At 50.2% G+C, this 20,041-nt stretch overlaps 1 protein-coding gene across 1 annotated transcript in view; it reads right to left on the minus strand.

Annotated features, from left to right (window-relative positions):
• Nucleotides 1–3,897: 3,897 nt before the first annotated feature.
• LOC139022394 (uncharacterized) overlaps nucleotides 3,898–20,041 on the minus strand; it is a 119,680-nt gene continuing 103,536 nt past the window's right edge. Inside the window, 2 exon segments of the mRNA XM_070433506.1 lie at nucleotides 3,898–4,153; nucleotides 5,685–5,786. Coding sequence (XP_070289607.1) covers nucleotides 4,100–4,153; nucleotides 5,685–5,786 — 156 coding nt within the window. The 3' untranslated portion in view covers nucleotides 3,898–4,099.

The raw sequence follows: 20,041 nt of genomic DNA on the forward strand, positions 1-20,041 counted from the left end.
ACACCCACAGCTCAGAGTGGGCTGTGGGGCTGTGGCTGGGGCTGAGCTGGTGAAGCCCCTGGGAACTCAGGGTGGGAAAGACCCAGGTCTGCAGGGGGGGATCTGAGGAGATGCTGTCAGTGTGGGTGTGGACAGGGAACATGAGGAGAATTAAGCAGACTGACTGTAATTGCAGGGCAGCCTTGAGCTGTTTAATTTGCACCTGAAAGGAGCAGCCTGGGGTCCTAATTAACTGAGACAGAGGTTATACATTAGGGCTTCCAGAGAGGTGCTTGGGGTTTGCCTTGTCAGGGTTTCCTTGTGGGAGGGTTTTGGAGGTTGCCCAGAGAACGATGTTGATGGGGCCTTGGGGATTTAGGGTCCGAAGTCCATCCTCCTACCAGCCCTGGAATGGAGGGTCACTGTGTCAGGCCCCAGACTCCAGGGTCCCAATCAGTGTCCCGTGTGTGTGTGTGTGTGTGTGTGTGTGTGTGTGTGTGTGTGTGGCCAGGGTGGCAGAGACCCTACACTGGGTGGTCAGAGAGGCCCTGCTCTAGCTCCTCTCTCTGCCACGGAGGCCACTGGGGGCCTCCTGCCCTGGCCAAGCCAGCCCTCCTCATTTCTGTTAGACACTTCCTGCTGTCCTTGAGCTTCAACTCCTCCTCCTCTTCTGTCACCCACACCATGAAGTCAGGTTGATCCCACCCCTGAGGTGCTTCTCACATCTGTGCTGTTTTTATTTTTGTTTGTTTTTAAACTCACATGTAAATAGGCTTGTTATATGCCTGCCATTGTCCAAATCTCTTTGCAAATAAAATGTACCATATATCTATTCTAAACTGCTTACATGTATTAGATTCATTTAATTCTCACAAAGTCTGTGAGGAATTGTTAGGCCCGATTTACAGATGAGTAAACTGAGGCATGGGGGACGCATGACTTGCCTTAACCTCACAGAGCCAGGAAGGAGCAGAGTTGGGATGCGAACGCAGGCCACGTAGCTCCAGAACTTGGACGCTTAGCCACCCACCAATGCTCAGGGGGCCGGCCACCTCTTGGCACTTCCTGCCTGAGTTGCTGCACGTGGCGGTCCTAGGTTTTGAAAATTTGAAGTTATGTGATGTAAACATATTAATAAGTCTTTGTTTGGAGTACATTTTGAAACACTGTAACTCTTCAGTTAAAAAAAATAAAGTCCACACAAACCTTTCCAAGTTGGCAGGCCCAGGGAATTGCAGATACAGTGACGCTGTGCCCGCAGCCTGGGGCACCGGGCCAGCCGGTCAGTGCTGTGGGCACCACGGGATGCTGCCACGCTTTGGACATTCAGTGAGTCCACGGCTAGTGCCCGGTTCTGTTCTCAGGCACTGATGTTATAATTGAAAATCTTTTTTATATCCGGTAACAATGGCATCCCAGTGACAGTTAAGTGGTGGAGCCTGCAGGAGTGTTCCAGGAATGGAGCTGACATCAATAGCTTGTGACCGGAGGTGAGAGGTGCCAAAATGCCACAAAGAAGGCTGAACAAGCTGGTACATGCTGCTGCCACGTTCAGGAGCAAGCCCCCTGCAAAATACTGGAGACGCTGCTGAGCAGTCGGAAAGCCGCTTTAAGCCAGAGGCCTGCCTCCGTGGCTATAGATTTAGGCACAATAACAAACATCCCTCCCACTTTACATATCCTTCTTTGGGAAGATTAGCCTCATAGGAAGCAAATTTTGAATTAAATGGGACTGCCCCGTGCTAAGCTCCAACTGTATTCTTTGCCATTTTTTCTTCTTACCACCAAGAGAACAGCTGCCAGATTAGTTTTGCGGAAAGGCTGATCATGCCACCCTCCTGCTCAAAAACCTCCTGTGGCTCCCACTGCCCACTACAACAGGTCCTGCTACTTAAGCCATTCAATCAGAGGCGGGCTGAGTCTCCCATTGGGGCCAGAGGCCCCCGCGGACGGAGCCAAGACTCCGACATGGGGTGCACATGCACACTAACAGGGTCACACCGCTGACCGTTGAGGGAGGTACTGGGGTGGTCTGATGGGGTTGTCAATACCTGGGATGGGGTGGGAACTCCTGAATGCCCAACAGGTGAGGCACTAGCTCAGTGCCTGGCACCTAATAGGTCTTCATTAACCATTGTGGTATGAATGAATGGATGAATGAATGGATGGTTGTTACAGGAGTCTTTGCCTTTGAGTTCTCTATGTGCAGGGACAGAGACCAACGCCCTAAAGGCAAAGGGGCCTCCCAAATCTCGGGCAATTCTGAGTATTCATTTCCTTGGTCTCCGCTAGGGAAACGACCTTAATAATGAAAAACATTAAATATTTCTTCCATTTGTCTAGGGCAGGGTTTCTCAACCTTACCGCTGGTGACATATGGGCTGGGCAATTCCTTGCTGTGGGGGGCTGTCTGGGCATTGCAGGATGTTCGGGAATATCCCTGCCTCTGCTTAGCAGCTTGGGTGGGGGCACTACTGGCATCTAGTGGGCAGAGGCCTGGAATGCCAGTAGAGGCCCCATCCAAGTTATAAATGAAATGTCTCTAGACATCGCCAAATGCCCCTGGACGGAGGCTGGATCAGCCTCAGGTTAGAAACATTAGTTTAGGGCAGCGATTCTCAACTCCAGTGGCCTATGAGAATTACCTGGGAGCTGAACAACAACAAAAGATGCCCGGGTCCCACCTTGACACATTCTGATGTAATTGTTCTGGGGCGTGGCCTGGACTAGGGAGTTCTGAAGACTCCCCAGGTGCTTCTAATGCTTAGCCAGGTCTGAGGGACACTGGTCTAGTGCTCGGCCGGGAGGTGGATCATTATGGCGGTTTGCTGACTGCAGAAGTGAGGTCCAGAGGGGTGTGGTGTTGCCCTGGAAGTGGATGTGTTGGGATTCGAACTCAGCTCATCTGACTCCTAACCCAGTACTGGTTCCAAGGGGGCAGTGCATAGCCTGGACAGACTTGATAGTGAGGGGGGCCTCCATGTAAGTCTCCCTTTTCCTGGGGGTTTCCCCCACCCAGGGTCTCCCACCTCCTCACCCACACTTGTTTCCCTGTGTTTCTTTATACAAATGCACAGCAAGTCATCGTTGCACTTTAGTGTGAACATGAGTTGCGTTCCCTCTTCCAGGGGAATTTGCGAGTTATGTCTCTTCTACAACAGTGAAGGGGTCGGGGGATGTAGTAGAGGGTAAAGGGGGGACAGATGGTGATGGAAGGAGACTTGCCTTTGGGTGGTGAACACACAATACCATATACAGATGATGTACTATTGAACTATACATCTGGAACCTATATAATTTTATTAACCAATGTCACCCCAATAAATTCAATAAAAATTTTATATATGTGTGTGTATATATATATATATATACATATACATATATATATATATATATATATATATATTTATATAAAATAGTGAAAAAGAAGGCTTTACATCAGCCCATAGGTGAGGTGGGGATGGTTTTGGGTGGGTTCATGACACCTTTGAAATCCAATCAAATAGGTAATTGCTTCTGGTTAAGGCTCACCTCATTCTAGCTGTTTCCCAACTGCAACCCAGTTCCATTTCATCCACAAGTAATTTTAGAGCATCTCCTGTGCACACAGAGTTAGAGATCTCTGTTGGTGGGGTCCCCTTCACAGGCTCTAAGTCCCCATGGGGAGAGCACCTCCTCCGGCTTCTGTGGCACCCACTGCACTGTGGCCCTGAGTGGACCCAGAGTGTGGGAGGCACACAGATGTCAGCCCCCAGCCAGGGCCCTGAGGAAAGATCACACAGGTGCACCATCATGACTAAATCTTCAGGCTGGGCGGAAGTCCCCCCTACTGGCGGGGTGGCACCAGAGGAAGCCGACTTCCGAAGCCCCAGAGAAACAGAGCACAGAGGGGCTGCGAAGCTTCTCCAGAGAGACGTCTTGAGCAGAGAGCACTTTTATTGGGATGGTTTTGTTCTAAGAAAAGGGAAAGGGACAAGGCCAAGAGACAGACTGCTAACCGATACCTGGAGGTGGCTGGACGTTTCTGCCCCATGCTGTGCAGAGCGGGGGGGGGGGGGGGGGGGACCCCCGCCCGCATGCCCATGCCACTCACTCCCCGAGACCGAGGTCTGCCCCAGCTTCAGTGCACCTTCTTGAAGACTTGCTTGCAGACCACACCCTCCACTCTCATCTCCTGAAACAGAAACAGATGCTTGTCATTGGCCAGACGAAGGCCACACGAGGGGTCAGTACTTCTAGGGCCAGCAACTTAGGAAATACTCAGTGGCTGCTGTTCTTCCCAAGAGTTGGGTTGAACTAACCAGTTCCTTGGAGAGTTGGTTGAACTGAATCAGTGCAGATGCGGCTACAGTCTGTGAAGAGAGCTGGTCGAGAAACTGATGTGGCTCAGAGCTGACCAACAAGACCGACCCTCTGATGCTCCCACTGCCTCCCTAATGGGCCCAAAGACTCTCCGAACCTCAGGCCTAAAACCAGGACAGAGTCTGTGCCCAGCCTTGGAAGAAATCAGGTCCAGACACAAGACTCAACCCCTCAAAGGGCTCAATAAGTTGCCACAGACTCGGGTGGCAAACTAGCATGCTGCTTCCAAGCTTCACTGGCATGCTGGAGTTAGCTGGGGAGCTTGAAAAATGCCTGGGCCCAGGCTAGGCCAGTTCTATCAGCATCTCAGTGGGTGGGGTACTGAAATTGCTATTATTAAACACTCCCAGGTAGTACTAAAACATGGCCAAGAAAGCCCTGCCCTGCCTGCAGGCAGCCCTGCTGATTGCTGCTGGGGGGAATGGCAGCACAGTGTTGCCACCCCTTCCAAGGGTTTTTTTTTGTTTTTTTTTGAAGGCTAGAAATCAAAATATTCATGTGACATTTCCTGTTAAATTGTTAGCTGAAGAAGTTTGAAGCCCATTGATGGCCAAATAAAAGAGGCCTGTGGCCCCCAGTTTGCACCCTCTGTCACGGAGCCACAGAACCATTGAGCGGAAAGGCCGGTGGAGATCACACAGCTACCCTCTCTCGTGCAGCTGAGGAAGGAAGGCCCAGGGAGGAGATGCACTGCAGCCTGGCTCTCTGTATCGTCCTAAGCCGCCTTCGAAAATACTGCCCTCATGTCTCTTCGCCCGTACACGTCCCAAAGCTCTTGCAGGCCCTGATCTTTGCAGAACCCCTATGTGGTAGGAGGGCATTTTGCAGATGAGGCTGAAGGAAGGAAGGTACCTACTCAAAGGCACCCAGTGAGTCAGGACTAGAACCCAGGTCACCCGGACCAGGCTCCTTTCTTAGAAGGAAGATGGTAGGGAAGTCCAAGGGCACAGAAGTGATGAGAGGTCTCCTCTCCGAGGAGATGTTTAGCCCTCCGGATGCTAAGGTCCCTTCTCTGGATTTGTGGGTGCTTTTTCCAGGCAACACATGGGGCAGAAGTGGCTTTGACCAGAGGTCCCAGGCTGGAGGGCAGGGTGAGTGGGGCCCACAGCTGAGCTGAGAAAGGCTTTGCCTCCCCGACCTGGATTGTTGAGATCATGTCTTGCTTAGAGAATTGTCCTGGGTACTTGCCTGCCACAGTTGGCATGGTGAAAAGAGACATTACTTGGGAGTAAATTTAGTTCTGCCACTTTCTAGCTGTGTGACTTGGATGTGAGTCTCTATGCCCTCATCTTGAAAATAGGAACCACTGCAGGACCGGTCCCACCCTCGCCCCAGGAACCTACCAGGTGCAGCTCGTCACCCTCAATCCACTGGGTCCAGCCGCGTCCTTCCTTCTCACCCTTCTGCACACACTGGAGCTTGTCCCCGTCCCAGCTCACTGTGGTCTGCCAAGCAAAAAACCAGTTTATGTCAGTCTTGAGCTAGCACCCACCCTGAGGGCTGGAGGAAGGGCAGCCCCAATTGATCATTCAGTCAATTTCACAGAAAGTTTGCAGCCTAATACTCCCCGTCCATCGCGTGCTCTTACGAAAATATACAAATCAGCCCTAGCCAGTCTGGTTCAGTGGATAGAGCACTGGCCTGAGGACTGAGGGGTCTTGGGTTTGATTTCCAGTCAAGGACAGGTACCTCAGTTGCAGACTTGATCTCTGGCTCCTGGTCTGGGCGTGTGCAGGAGGCAACAGATTGATGTGTCTCTCTCACATTGATGTTTCTCTCTCTGTGTCTCTCCCCGTCCCTTCCACTCTCTCTAAAAATCAATGGAAAAATAACCTTGGGTAAGAATTAACAACAACAACAAATTAAATTAAAATATGCAAATCAGTTTAAAAATTACATCAACCTTAACAAATTTCATTTAAAAGGGTAATTAGGAGAGAAATGTCATTGAGTTGGGGCAGCTGAGAATGGGGCTGGAAGGGAGGAGGGGCTTCCAGGGCTGAGTGCACACTGGGTGTGTGTGGGGGGCTGGGGGGACGGTGAGGGCGGCTGTCCTGCATCTTGCTGGTGAAAAGCAGACTTCACAGACTTCTCTGCCCATCCCCAGAATTCACTCATTCATTCATTCATTCACTTGGGACACCAATAAGACCACACCCCTACCCTCAAAGAGCTGTTCATCTTCCGGAGAACAGCCCAGATACAAATGCCAACTACAGGTAGGAGTGGCAGCTCCTGCACGCACTCCCCGTGCGTCTCTAGATCCTCCTGACTGTCCATGTGGAACACAGATTAGCATCTCCGTTTTACAGATCCGGCTCAGAGACTTGCCAAGTTCATCCAGATGGTCAGTGGTAGTGCCAGGTTGGAACACAGACCTGCGGGGCCCTGAAGTCCTCCTCCGCACTGACCTTCACAGCTTCCCTAGTGGCCCAGGGTCACCAGTTACAGACCAAGGCGGCGGGAATCCAGATGAGAGTCAGGGAAGGTGAGGCTCTGGGAGGGGGAGGCACCAGGGCTGGGCCTTGAGCGACAGAAGAATGGAGCTGAAGCAGAGGAAGGGAGAGTGGGGAGCAGGCTGTTGAGAGACCACCATGAGACGAAGGCCCAGAGACGAGACCTCGCAGACGTGCTCAGGAAGCTCCTCGGGATGGTGGGGAGAGAGAAGGAGGTCCCCTGTCCTGTCGGTGCTCGCTACCCATCCGCACCCACCACCTTGAGCCCTCACATCTTCTCTGGGTGCCCTGCCAGGCGCTGGGTGTGCGGAAGGGAAGACAGATCGCAAGAGGCCCAGCCTGTGCCGATGGGAGACATCACGGTCTTACTGGAGCGGCAAAGGGCCCGCCCAGAAATACGGGGCTCAGAGTGTTTGAATTTAGAGGTGAGACAATCCAGGAGCTCGTGGTCTAGGCTGGGGCCTGTGCACAGGTGCAGTGGGCATCTCTCCTACCTGCAGCCACCTGCCTCCCGCTGAACAGCCCTTCTACATGGGGCCTGCTTCCTCACTAAAGCAGTTAGAACTCCTCTGCCCCTGGTTCCCTGTGTGACTCTGAGCAAGTCCCTTCTCTGGGCCCCAGTGTTCCATCTGTCATGCCAGGGGGCCAGAGGCCCCGCCTTACAGAGGAAAGGTTCTAGGGTTCTTGTGCTCCTGCCCTGGCTCCGCTGAGTCAGGACACTCACCAACAGCCTGATAAGCATTCAGGAGACAAGGAGAAGTCTGGGAATGGGTGTGGGGTGAGTGTGGCCACTCCCTATAGGAGGACCCCGTGCTCCTGGCTGGTAACCCATCTCTTTCCTGGGCTTGCTGATCACTACTGCCCTCTGCTGTTGGGATGATGCCACAAGGAGACACATGCACAAGGGTGACAGGTGGAGCTAGCTGTTCCCCCACCTTTGTTTGCACAGGAATAAATCAGACTTCTGCCCCTGGAGCATGTCCCCTGGAGGTGATGGGGCACAGGAGGACTTGGGGTGGGGGTGGTTCTTCCCCTGCAGAGTTCACTCGGGGCACATGGCCAGCCCTAAGCCTGAGAGAAGATCCCACCTCCAAGTCAGAACATAATGAAGTTCATGTCTGATGAGGGTTGACATGGGCCATGACCATTAATGACCTCAAGTCACAAGACAAGATGCCCATTCACTGGCCGCCTTGTCCATCCCCGGCCTGTGAAGGGGAGAGGGGACTGAGAAATCAGGCAGCTCTGGACTTCAAGGAGCTGCTAAGAATACCTGAACAGCTACTCTTCTCGTGCTAATCCAGAGTCTACTCTGCATACTGAGGGCTCCAGACTCATCAGAGGCCAAGAGAGACTCACTGGGTCTCGGCTACGATATACATACTTCTGCCTCTACCGGAAACAGGAGCGTCAATGAGCATATTCATACCCTCTGGACTGGAAAACACAAGAAATGCTCTAAAAAGAACATAGTCATGCAAAGAATGTGTGGGATCTTGCTTCTTCAGAGATAATTACCGTAACATCTAGACTTCTGTCTAGTCTGATTTTCTATTGATACACATATACATATTTCTGTTTTTTAAAAATTAGGGCTGGCATATGAGGCAGAGCTCAGATATGAATGGGATTTGCTTGCTGAAGTTGGACAATAACTAGTCTTTCGTGAAGACCGATGGGCATGCTATTTGTCACGACTAAATGTTTCAGAAGCTCCTTCCCTTCCCAGAGACGTGGCTCCAACAGGAGGCCCTGCCGCCTGCTGAGCTGGGTGCCAAGGAGCACGGCTATGTCCGCTTGCTGTAAAATTGAATGAGTCTTTGTTTAGGCAGAAGATGTGTTTGGAGCTTTCCCACAGATAGCTGTGATGAGTCCAAAAGCATGACTTAGTTCTCTTGCCTCTACTCCACAGTCACTTGTGGTGGGAGGGAGTTCCTTTTAAGCTTTGTTTCCTGTGGGAATAAACTATCCATTGCCTAGAGGATCAGATTTATCCTAAGAACAGAAAAGCAGGGGGGGTGGGGGGGGGGGGGAGCCAGGGAAGAGATGATCACCTACAAACAATGGAAAGGAAAGAAGGCTATGTTGCAAGGGGAGTGGGTAACAGACAATGGTCCCTTGTTCCCTTATGACACAAAAGAGATCTTCTGATAACCACCTTCCCGGGACCCAGGAAGAGGCCATTCTGTGGCCACCTTTGCTAGACCCGGAGCAGTGAGGTCTGGGACAGGGGCTCAGCTTGGCCTGGGCTCAGCTTGTCCCAGATCTCATTCAGTCTAGTTTGGACCCTCACCCTGCAGAGTCCATTTAATCGGGGTCTCATGGGGGAAATTTCAGCCAAAAGGATGTTCCTAATGCTTCTCAAGCGGCAGATGCTCTGGGGCAAGCATGTCAAGCTCGCGGCCTGCGGGTCGCATGTGACCTACAATGAATATTTTTGTGGCCCAGCCAATTTAACATATGTAAGAAATGTTTTAATAAAAATTTCATAACTTAATTTTTACAATATCCTGTTATACATAATTATTAATAATGAACTACAATGTTCGCTAATTGACTGATTACTATAATCCTGTTGCATTCATTTCCCTTATGCGCCTTATGCGCAGGTGCACCGTTTCTCTTCACTAATACTAGCAGCGAATATTTTAGCAGCCAATTGCTACATCATTAGTCTTGGACTGACTTGTTTGGTGTGCATAACAGGAAATATTTCGCTTTCGGAGAACAAGAAAAACAGGTTTATTTGCGTTACACTTATTAATTTGTGCAGTTATTCAGAGTCTGGTAAGGTAATGTTCAAGAAAAAATATTAATTTTTATTAAAATGTTCTATTATTTGATGTTAATGATTACTCATTTATTTCAGCCCTTTGTATTCAGCATGTCTCTATCGAAATAAACCCACGTAAGTTTCTATGAAAATTGAAGCTTTCGTTTTTTTGTGGCCCACATAAACTCAAACCTTGCTTATTTGGCTCGTGTTAGCCTTTGTGTTTGACATGTTTGCTCTGGGGGCTGAGGTGGACATGGTACAAAACATGGGCAAACAAATCCAAGGACAAGGGGGGGGAAGTATGGCTACTCTCAGCTCCCCTTTCAACAGTAATTCTCATCGCATAGTCCACCTAAAAGTCGGCCAATGGGCTGGAGCCCAGAGCAGCTGGTTGTAAAGCAAAGCCAGTCTAACTTTTCTATTAAAAATGAATAACCTCCAATACTTTGGCCTTGTCAGCAGCTTTCCCAAAAAGACATGCACCAACAGATGAATGCAGACAGCTTTGCATCACTCTGACAAGGGACTGTCACCTTAAAAGCCATTGTCTAGCTCCCCTGACCACTTAGCAAGCCCCGCTGGCACAGCTGCACGGGGGACAGTGACAGAAAACCTGACTCCTGCAGGCGGCCCGAGGAAGGATGTCCCAGGGAAGTCTCGAGCCTCCTGGCCCCATGCAAGTGACCTGTACTAGCAGTGACAGGCCATTCCCATTAAATGGATTCATCTGTGGTAGTGACCTGGCATGAACCACCACTAGTGGGATTCAAGTTGGCCGCCAAGAATTTGTGACATTCGTTACGGTTCCCACATGTCCAAACTCCCACTCCTGCGAGCGGGGCAGGGGGACGATCAATCACTCATCCCTTCACTCTCACCCGCCCAGCTCCAGGAGGCCCTCTGCTTACGGACCTCCCAGAGGCTGGGAGTGGATCTTGTTTTCTGTGGTTGTAGATAAAAACACAGCTTAGTTAAGTCACCAGCCCAAGCCACCTCGGGGTTAGGAGTCCAGCCATCACTGAAACCCACTTCTCTCTGGCTGAGGAGTGCCCTCGCTGCCGTGAGGCCCGGCTGCTGCTGAGTGGCTGGGCTGGCTCCACTCCCTCTGATCCACTCCTAGGGGGCTGGCAATTATCTAAAATCAGCACATGCGATGGGAAAGCCAATTCGCTCTAAAAGCAGATTAAAACTAAATTAATAAGGCCTTAAAATGTGAACAAGTAATTAGGGACATAAACGCTGTTAAAAGCAACTACTACAAACCAATGAAGCCACAAAAAGGCCTTTGTGGGCATGAAGAATGCAATTCCAATACCACAAAGAAGCTTATAGCAAATGATAACTAATTCTCAGGACAAACACAATGATAAAATGTTAAGACTCTGTTGTCTCCACTCAAAAAAATAAAAACCAAACAACAACAACAAAAACCACCAAAAAATGTTAAGACTCTTCTTGACATGTTATTTTTAAAACCTCCTTAAACATGTAAGAAAGTACCCAGAGTCAATTTTAAACAAAAAACTGTCAGAGATCCAGAGGCCCCAGGAGGCCACGGCTCTGGGTGGGGAGGAGGGCTATGGGGCTGGAGATGGTCCTGTAGAACTGCACGCAGTCCTAGGGGACCAGCACTGAGGGAGGCCCTGAGGCTGGGCTCAGCCTGCAGGGAAGGCAGACGTGTACACGTCTGGGATGGTGGGAAGGCTTCCTGGTGGAAGAGGGTCACTGTCACCATCATCATCCTAACAACACACACTGGACACTCACTACGTGCTGGGCAGGACATTAAACAGAACATGGGTCGCAGCAAGTTGATTCCTTAAACCACCTGGAGCAATTATGCTTCTCCCCATTTTACAGATGTGGAGACTGAGGCTTCCAGGTCATGCACCCAGGAAGTGGGCAGATGAGATTGCCCTCTAGTAGCACTCTTGGCTACTGTGCTCTGTCGTGCCCTGATCTGACCCTTGAATGAGCAGTAGGCTTTTGCAGCGCGGTTCTGTGCAAGGAAACAACATTTAGCCATTGTGGGTTCCACGCCTGCACACCAGCGTCAGGTGCAGGAAATAGAGGCAGGTCACACACTACTGGAAAAGAAGACAAGCAGACAGAGGATTCCAGCAGAACGGGAAGTGCTGGTTAAAGGCAGGTGCCGGCATGTAGCTATGCAAGGGGGAAGCCTCCTCATCAGCCTCTGATGTGGGGACAGAGGTCCAGCAGGGAAGGGTTCCTGGAAGAGGTAATATTGGAGGTCATGCTGGAATTGACACCAAAAACTTCATAAAGTCTGGGTTATAAAGTAAAAATTGAAAAAGGAGCCCAAGAGACTCCCAGACAGAGGGCACAGCCTGGACAGATGCAGGCTGTGCAGGGGCGACATGAGGGGCATTGCCTTGCTGGACTCTCTTGGCATAACCCTCCCATGGAGCCTGAGCCTGCACCTCCCACCCCTGAATTTACTGGGGAGACCACTCACGGCCTCTCTTCTTCCTCAGCCTCACATCTCTGTGGCTCCACCAACCAAGCCTGGTGCAGTGGAGAATCCAGATGTTTGCTTCTCGGGCAGGCAGAGCCGGCTCTGCTACTCTGCCACTGCAAGGATTATCAGGTCCATTGGAAGTGGGAGGGGCATAAAGGGACGCCGTCCTGCCAAAAAGGCTCAGAAGGGCTCTGAAAGGCAGAGTCCACCTCTATTTTTTTTAATCTTTCAAGGAGAACAGAAACAAACAGCTCCCAGAAGATAAGAGATGCCGGCTCGGTGACTGGGGAAGAGGGAGCAGGTCATGGGTCTGGATCCTTTTAGTCCCAGAAGGATGTCAGCTCCCACCTTAGAATCTCTGGCAGAGAAAAGGCACATCACCATTGCTGAATGAATAGGGATACTCCAGTTATTTTTCAGGCCATGAACACCCATTTTTAAAAGGCAAGATAGCCCAGGCAATGTGGCTATTCATTCTTCCTTAGGTCAGCCTTATAAAATGGGGTTAGCCCAGCCGTGGGCAAATACGGCCCGCGGGCCGGATCCGGCCCGTTTGAAATGAATAAAACTAAAAAAAAAAGACCATACCCTTTTATGTAATGATGTTTACTTTGAATTTATATTAGTTCACACAAACACTCCATCCATGTTTTTGTTCTGGCCCTCCGGTCCAGTTTAAGAACCCATTGTGGCCCTCGAGTCAAAAAGTTTGCCCACCCCTGGGTTAGCCCCTGGTGTGACAGGGCCCCGACTTTCTCAGGCCCGGAGCACTTGGTCATCATGCAGGGCCACACAGCCAGCGAGAGCATCAGCCATGGTGTAACCCCCTTCTGCCCAACTCTGAACATGCGCTGCCCCCTGTGCCCACAGGACTATCGTGCTGCCATGGATGCCGTCACCGGGAAATAGCACCTACTGCAGGCTGTGGGCCTGAGTCTGGGCCAGCCACCAGACAGCAGTTCTCCTGCTGGAGCTGGGCACTCAGGAGAGACCCAATGAGAGCCTTGGGTAGGACAGAGGCAGGCCTGAGCTCCAACCCATGCCCACCTCCTTCTAGCTGGGTGACCTCGAGCCATTTACTCCACATTGGAGCCTCCATTTCTTCATCTGCAAAATGGGTTTGCCACGGAACGGAGCCACAGGAGGAAATAAAACAAGGGGCTGCAAGGACCAGTTTCAGTGCCGGGCACATACAATACTTGGTAAGCAGTGGTTCCCCTCTGCCCTTGCCCAGCCTGTGTCTGTGGGCCTACCTCTGCTCATGGGACCCTGTTAGCTTTTCTCTGGACAGCCAGGTGTCCCTTCACACATTACAGGCCCCAGAATTTGTCTTTTGATGGACATGGTTTACAAGGTTCGAGAATTAATAACTCATATCATTAGGGCAGTTGCGTGCAGGCTTTCCTGCATCTACTCCTCCCCAGGGAGTAGGTATCCCTCACTGTATAATTATCCCCACTTCACGGACAAGTAAAGGCACAGAGAGGCGAAGTAACTTGCTTAAGGGCAATAGGTTATAAGTGGCAGAGATGAGATTTCTAAGATGACAGTCTGGCTCCAGAGCTAAACTGGTTACAAATCAGCCAGACTGTCTCAGAGGGAGCTGGGCTGTGGACAAGCAAGAGCTTGAAGGAGGGCCAGGAGCAGCTGCCCTCAGCCCTTGAAGATGGGTTGTTGGCCTGCAAAGTAGCCTCCACTATCGGGGATGGTAAAGCAGACGTCACTCCTCTGCACCCGACGAGTCCATTCCCTGATACGACCGCTTAGCAGAGGGACACCGCATTTCAGATTTCAAGAGCTTCACAGAGGGATTAATCCAGAGCTTTGACCCCCTTAGCATAACAACGATGTCATCTCTCTCTAGTGACAATCTAGAATCAGACCAGCAGGAGCCAAGCCCTGCTCTGCCAGCTACCTGATCTCAGAAAAGACACCTGTTCTGCCTTTCATTTTCTCCATGGATAATACAGGAAGAATTCTGGCATTTTCATCAGGGAATTGTGAGGATTAAAGAACGAATGCGTGGAAAGTGCTTAGAATTCCTAGCACGTGGGAAATACGGACACGCTTTAGCTATTATTAAATGGCAAGTGGATCTTGCAGTGATAGGATCGATGGCTACCATTTATATTGTTTGAGGGCCTGCTATTTGTACTTAACACTCATTTGACAAACACATTGGAGCCCCTTGTGCTAGGCACTGGGGATACAAAGGAGTAGGCTCCACTGTCTGGAATCTCAGATGCATTAAGAGGTGTCACAATTACCTGGGTAGCAGCACCTGCAGAGAGAAGCAGTAAGGAGAAGGCAAGAATGAGGATGGAGAGTCAGGACAAGACTGATGGAGCAGTTAAGCCTGGGCTGGTCTTGACCAATGAGAACTTATCTTCCTGGAGGAGGAGATGGGGGCCTTATCCCAGGGAAGTGAGCAGAGAAATGCAAAAAGGGGATGGCAAGTGAAGGCTCCTGCAAAGGGTGAGGAGGGGGAGAGGGGCAAAGTATATGGTGTGAGGTAGGGAATGGGGCTAAAGAGGCAGGTGTGGCCTGGCTTTGCCTGTCAGCCCTGGGGAGCCTCTGGCAGTGTTGAGTTTCGAGTAGCATGATCAGATTCCCTTTTTAGAATGGGAAGGTTGGGCTGCAGTGTTGAAGGCAGCGGGAGGAGGACCAATGCAGTCATTAAATAAAACAATCTACGGAACACAGCCTGGCACACAGTAAGCACAAGAGATGTTGCTATCATTACTACAGGCAAGAAGTCGGCAGAACTGTGGGGATGGGGAACGGGGAAAGAGACGCTAAGCTGCAGAATCTGTGGAACTTGTTGACTGATTGCCCATAAACGCTTTTCATTTATCTTCACGGGGATCATTTACATGGCTACGCGGTGCTCTATGGAATTAAAATGCCAGTCACTCTAACCACGGTGGTCACCTGGCACCTAGAAACACCAGCAGGAGGCAGCCTGTTCTGTAAACCACACAAAGCAGGAGTCTCCGAGATCTGAAGGCGAGACACCAGTAGTGTGATGGGGGCAGGCCCCTCAGGTCTGTCTGTGAAATGGGAGAGCAGCATTCCCTCTAGGATCGCTGGAGGCAGGGCCTGGCACGGAGTAGGAGTAGGAGCCCTCACATGGGGTGGGTCGTTGAGGATTATTACCACACAGCTACAGAAACCTTCCTACCAATAGTTTGTTTTTTTCTTTTGAATGATTTTCCTGGACTATAATCTCATAAGGAGGATCTCTAAGGTGACTCTTCTGACTCTTTGCACATTGTAAGATGGGGTTTCTCCCCTCGTTTTCTGAGGGCGGAGCCAGTCTGTTGCAAGGCTGACAAAGGTGGGTGCTGCAGCCTGGGCTCCCCTGCACCCTTACCCCCTGCCTTCAGGCCCATCTTCTTTATACAGTTCTTCCCCAGAGTGCTCCCATCTGACCTAGGATCCTCAGCCAGGAAAGAAGGGGGAAGGCAGGCAGGAAGGAGAGCATTGACACCCAGGTATTAGAGCAGCGGTTCTCAACCTGTGGGTCGTGAACCTTTTGGGGGTCGAACGACCCTTTCACAGGGGTCGCCTAAGACCATCAGAAAAAAACATATATGATTACATATTGTTTTTGTGATTAATCACTATGCTTTAATTATGTTCAATTTGTAACAATGAAAATACATCCTGCATATCAGATATTTACATTACGATTCATAACAGTAGCAAAATTACAGTTATGAAGTAGCAACGAAAATAATTTTTGGTTGGGGGTCACCACAACATGAGGAACTGTATTCAAGGGTCGCGGCATTAGGAAGGTTGAGAACCACTATATTAGAGGCAGCTAGCTAGCACTCTGAGGTATTTACATATTAAAGGAACACAGAAAGAAGTCTTTTGATAGTTAACCAAAATTAATGTGCTCTGATGGAGGCATTTCAGGCAGCAGGACAGGGACCTGGGGTTCCCCTTTGGAGGACAAGGGTGTGTGTGTGTGTGTGTGTGTGTGTATGCATGCACGCGCTCTAGTACAGCTCAATTTATATAACAGAGACAGCAACAAAAATAACAAAAATGCTTCCCAGGGAGGAAGCTATTGTGAACCAGGCATGGTCCTTGCTCTCTGAGATTCCCATCAGCTCCAAGTCAAATATGAATAAATCCCAATCACATGTGAAATGTCTGCAATAGGACCCGGGCTGGAGGGGTTGGTTTCCAGAGACTTCCATGGGGGAAATGGGGCCCTAAGGGCAGTGATCAAGTTACAGACTCCGGATGCCTGCAGGGGAGAGTGGAGGGGTCTCTTGACCCACCCACCTCTCTGCTTCCAGGCCACCTGGAGCCAGGGCCTGGGTTGACTGTGAGGGGCTGGATATCCTCAGAGACTGGGGTGGTAAACCTTCAGTCTAGGGCATCAGAGGCCTCTGGCCCTATGTTGCACACAGCATTGTGGCTTCACAAGGCACAGTCCCCTGAACTATCTCTATGGTCCTCAGAAAGTGCCTTGTAAGCAGTGGTCATGATGCCCATTTTGCAGATGTGAAAACAGAGGCATTGTGTGAATCCTTTAAGGTCACTCTTCTCCACATCGTCACGCCTTGTCAATACTGACTACCTCCAGGTTGTGATGGGGCTCACAGTAAGTGCCAGCCCTCAGCAGAGCTCCATGGGAGGCTTTGTAACAGAGACTATCTAGTTAGAATCCCTCCTCGGCCACCAGCTGGTTCTTAACCTCTGTCAGCCTCAGATTCTCATCTGTAAAGTGGGTATAATGATACTTTCAGAATAGCAGTTGTGAGGACCAAAAGAGGAAAATTGCTAAAATCATTTGGTACAGGCATGGCACTTAGTAAGAACTGAGTACATGCTAGTTTCCTTTGTTGCAGCCTAACAAAAAACAAAACCTAACAAACCAGTGGGATTTTTGAAAGCTACTTTGTGAATTTTATTTGGGTTGCTTTAATTCTCCCTTTAGTAATCCTCAAAAGCATGCTGCTGACACGATTTCAAAGGTCGGAGAACTTCAGCTAAGAATGAAAGAAACCCCGTGTTCCCACCTGGGAAAGGCACCAGCCGAATGCTGGGGGCCTGATCAGGGCAGAGGAGGCTCCCACAGGCTGCCAAATCCGACGGCATTCTCAGCTCTGCAGCCCAGGGAGTTACTTCTGCCATTGGCATTGTGTTTAAAAAAAATAAGAACCAAAAAAATCTCTTTAATCATTAAAGCAGTGGTTCTCAACCTTCCTAATGCTGCAACCCTTTAATACAGTTCCTCATGTTATGGTGACCCCCAACCATAAAATGATTTTCGTTGCTACTTCATAACTGTAATGTTGCTACTGTTATGAATCGTAACGTAAATATCTGATATTCAGGATGTATTTTCATTGTTACAAATTGAACATAATTAAAGCATAGTGATCAATCATAAAAACAATATGTAATTATATATGTGTTTTCCGATGGTCTTAGGTGACCCCTGTGAAAGGGTCATTCGACCCCCAAAGGGGTCGAGACCCACAGGCTGAGAACCGCTGCTTTAATGAGTCAAGAAGAGGATCAGAAAGCTGGCAACAGTTTATACCCAAGTGTTAACAGCAGTTTGGTGGATTTCATGTATACCACATATAAGTAGATGGACGGATGAATGGATGATGGACAGATGGAAGCAAGAAAGTCAGGGAGGGAAGGGAAGGAAACATAGATGGTTAAAAGGGACAGAATTCAGAAAATCTGTAAGTGGTAATATAGAAAGATGCCTAGGAAATATCACTGAGTGAAAAACCAATATACAGCACTGGCCAGTAGCTCAGTTGGCTAGAGCAGCAGTCGCCAACCGGTGGTCTGTGGACCACTGGTGGTCTGTGAGGTCCGAAAGGTTGGCAACCACTGGGCTAGAGCATTTTCTTGATACAACCAAAGTTGTCAGTTCAATCCCCGGTCAGAGCACATACAAGAATCAAGCAATGAGCACATAAATAAGTGGAACAACAAATCGATGTTTCTCTTTCACCAATTAAAAAAACACCACCAATATTTGAAGTGGGCCTTTCTTCCTTCCTTTTTGGCTTTAGAGATATTGACTAATTAACTGATTAATAGATGGAGGAAGATTTCCAGACAGACCCACCAGAAACAGGAACAGGAATAACCTCTGGGAGTGGGAATCAGGCCAAGAGAGGGAAGGGGTCCTTTCCATTTCAGTCGACTGACTCTCTACTCTGCTATTTGAATTTTTTTCCTTTTACAATCAAAACAAAGGACTGCACAGGAGGGCGGAGGCTGGAAGTGGAAGGCAGGCTCTGTGGAAGGGGTCATCCTGAGTTCAGAGCTGAATATGAAGGCGAGGCCTCAGCTAAAGGAACAGGCGCCAGGCTCCTGCGTGAACAAAGCCACCCCCTCCGGGGAAAACCTGACCCGGTGTCCATGGTGGGATGACAAACGGCCCTTCTGCCACCACCACGCAGAGCAGGCTGGCTGTGGTTCCTGGGAACCAGCTGCTCGTGCTAGCGGGGGCTGGGAACAAAGAACCCCGTCATCCCTCATTCCCAGGGGTTCCCTGGCCCCAGAGTGGGGGACACTATTTGAAGTTGAGGAGCACCTTCCTTTTTCAAGGTCCCCCACCCTGCCACAGCCTACAACTGCTCGATTCAATAAATGATAATGGTTCAATAAATGATAATGGTTTCAAACTGGGCTGGAGATTTCATCCAGATGGATAAAGGCGTGCAGGAGGCAGGGGAGAAAATTTGGGTCTCGTCTATACATTTTCACCAAAATGACAGCCTCTGCTGCTTGCGGGGCGTGTCAGAGCTGAACAGAACAGACTGAAAACGTTGTGAGTGACTCTGGCTACACGGATCTGAATCCCTGCATGCCTCAGCCTAGGGAGAGACCGTGAGCCATGTCTGTGACTCTGGGCATGGATGGCAATATCTACAGGGGTCAGATGATGGACAAAACCGGCCAGCGGCACATGGCTCCCTACACCTGGTTTAGAGAGGTGCAGGCACAAAGGTGTTTCTTTACTCCAAAGCAGTGGATCAAAAGCTTTAGCTGCATCAGAACCACCTGGTGGGCACAATGAAACCCAGATTGCAGTTTCTGATTCGCAGGCCAGGGGCATGGCTGGAGAACCTGTTTCTAACATTGTTGTGATGCTGCTGCTGCTGCTGCTGCTGCTGGCTTGCCCTTAGGGAGCCATCGCTTAGCGAGCTGCTCAGGAACCCAAGGCACAGCGATGAGGATGGGCCAGCTGATCCTTGAGTTCAGGGAACAGGGTGGGGTGAGCGGACTTCGTAAACTGGAGACTGTTCCATCTAAGGGGGCAGCTGTGACAGTGTCTCAGGGAGCCACATGGCACAGACATAATCAGGCACCCAGTGTTTTTAGCATCTTGATTTTTTTTTTTTTTTGGTAAGAACAGCTAGAAATATGGATTTTTTTCTATGAAATATTACAATCTTTGGCAATTATTGGCAACTGGCTTTGAAATTTTTCAAACATTGCACAGGCCAAACAAAACATATCTGCAGGCCAGATTTCACCCTCTGGCTAGGAAAATTATCTTGTTCCCATGGAAGAGAGGCAGGGTCAGAGATCTCTGAGCCAGGGAACCTCGGAGAGGAATGTCAGCCTGACCTCTCCCAGCAGGCTGACCACGCCTCTTCCAGCAGGCTGACCACGCCTCTCCCAGCAGGCTGACCACGCCTCTTCCAGCAGGATGGCCACGCCTCTCCCAGCAGGATGGCCACGCCTCTCCCAGCAGGCTGACCACGCCTCTTCCAGCAGGATGGCCACGCCTCTCCCAGCAGGCTGACCACGCCTCTTCCAGCAGGATGGCCACGCCTCTTCCAGCAGGCTGACCACGCCTCTTCCAGCAGGCTGACCACGCCTCTCCCAGCAGGCTGACCACGCCTCTTCCAGCGGCCTGACCACGCCTCTTCCAGCAGTCTAACCACGCCTCTCCCAGCAGGCTGACCACGCCTCTTCCAGCAGCCTGACCAC

Source organism: Myotis yumanensis, unplaced genomic scaffold (genome assembly GCF_028538775.1).
Source record: "Myotis yumanensis isolate MYYU_CA2020_CCGP unplaced genomic scaffold, mMyoYum1.0.hap1 SCAF_14, whole genome shotgun sequence".
Lineage (NCBI taxonomy): Eukaryota > Metazoa > Chordata > Mammalia > Chiroptera > Vespertilionidae > Myotis > Myotis yumanensis.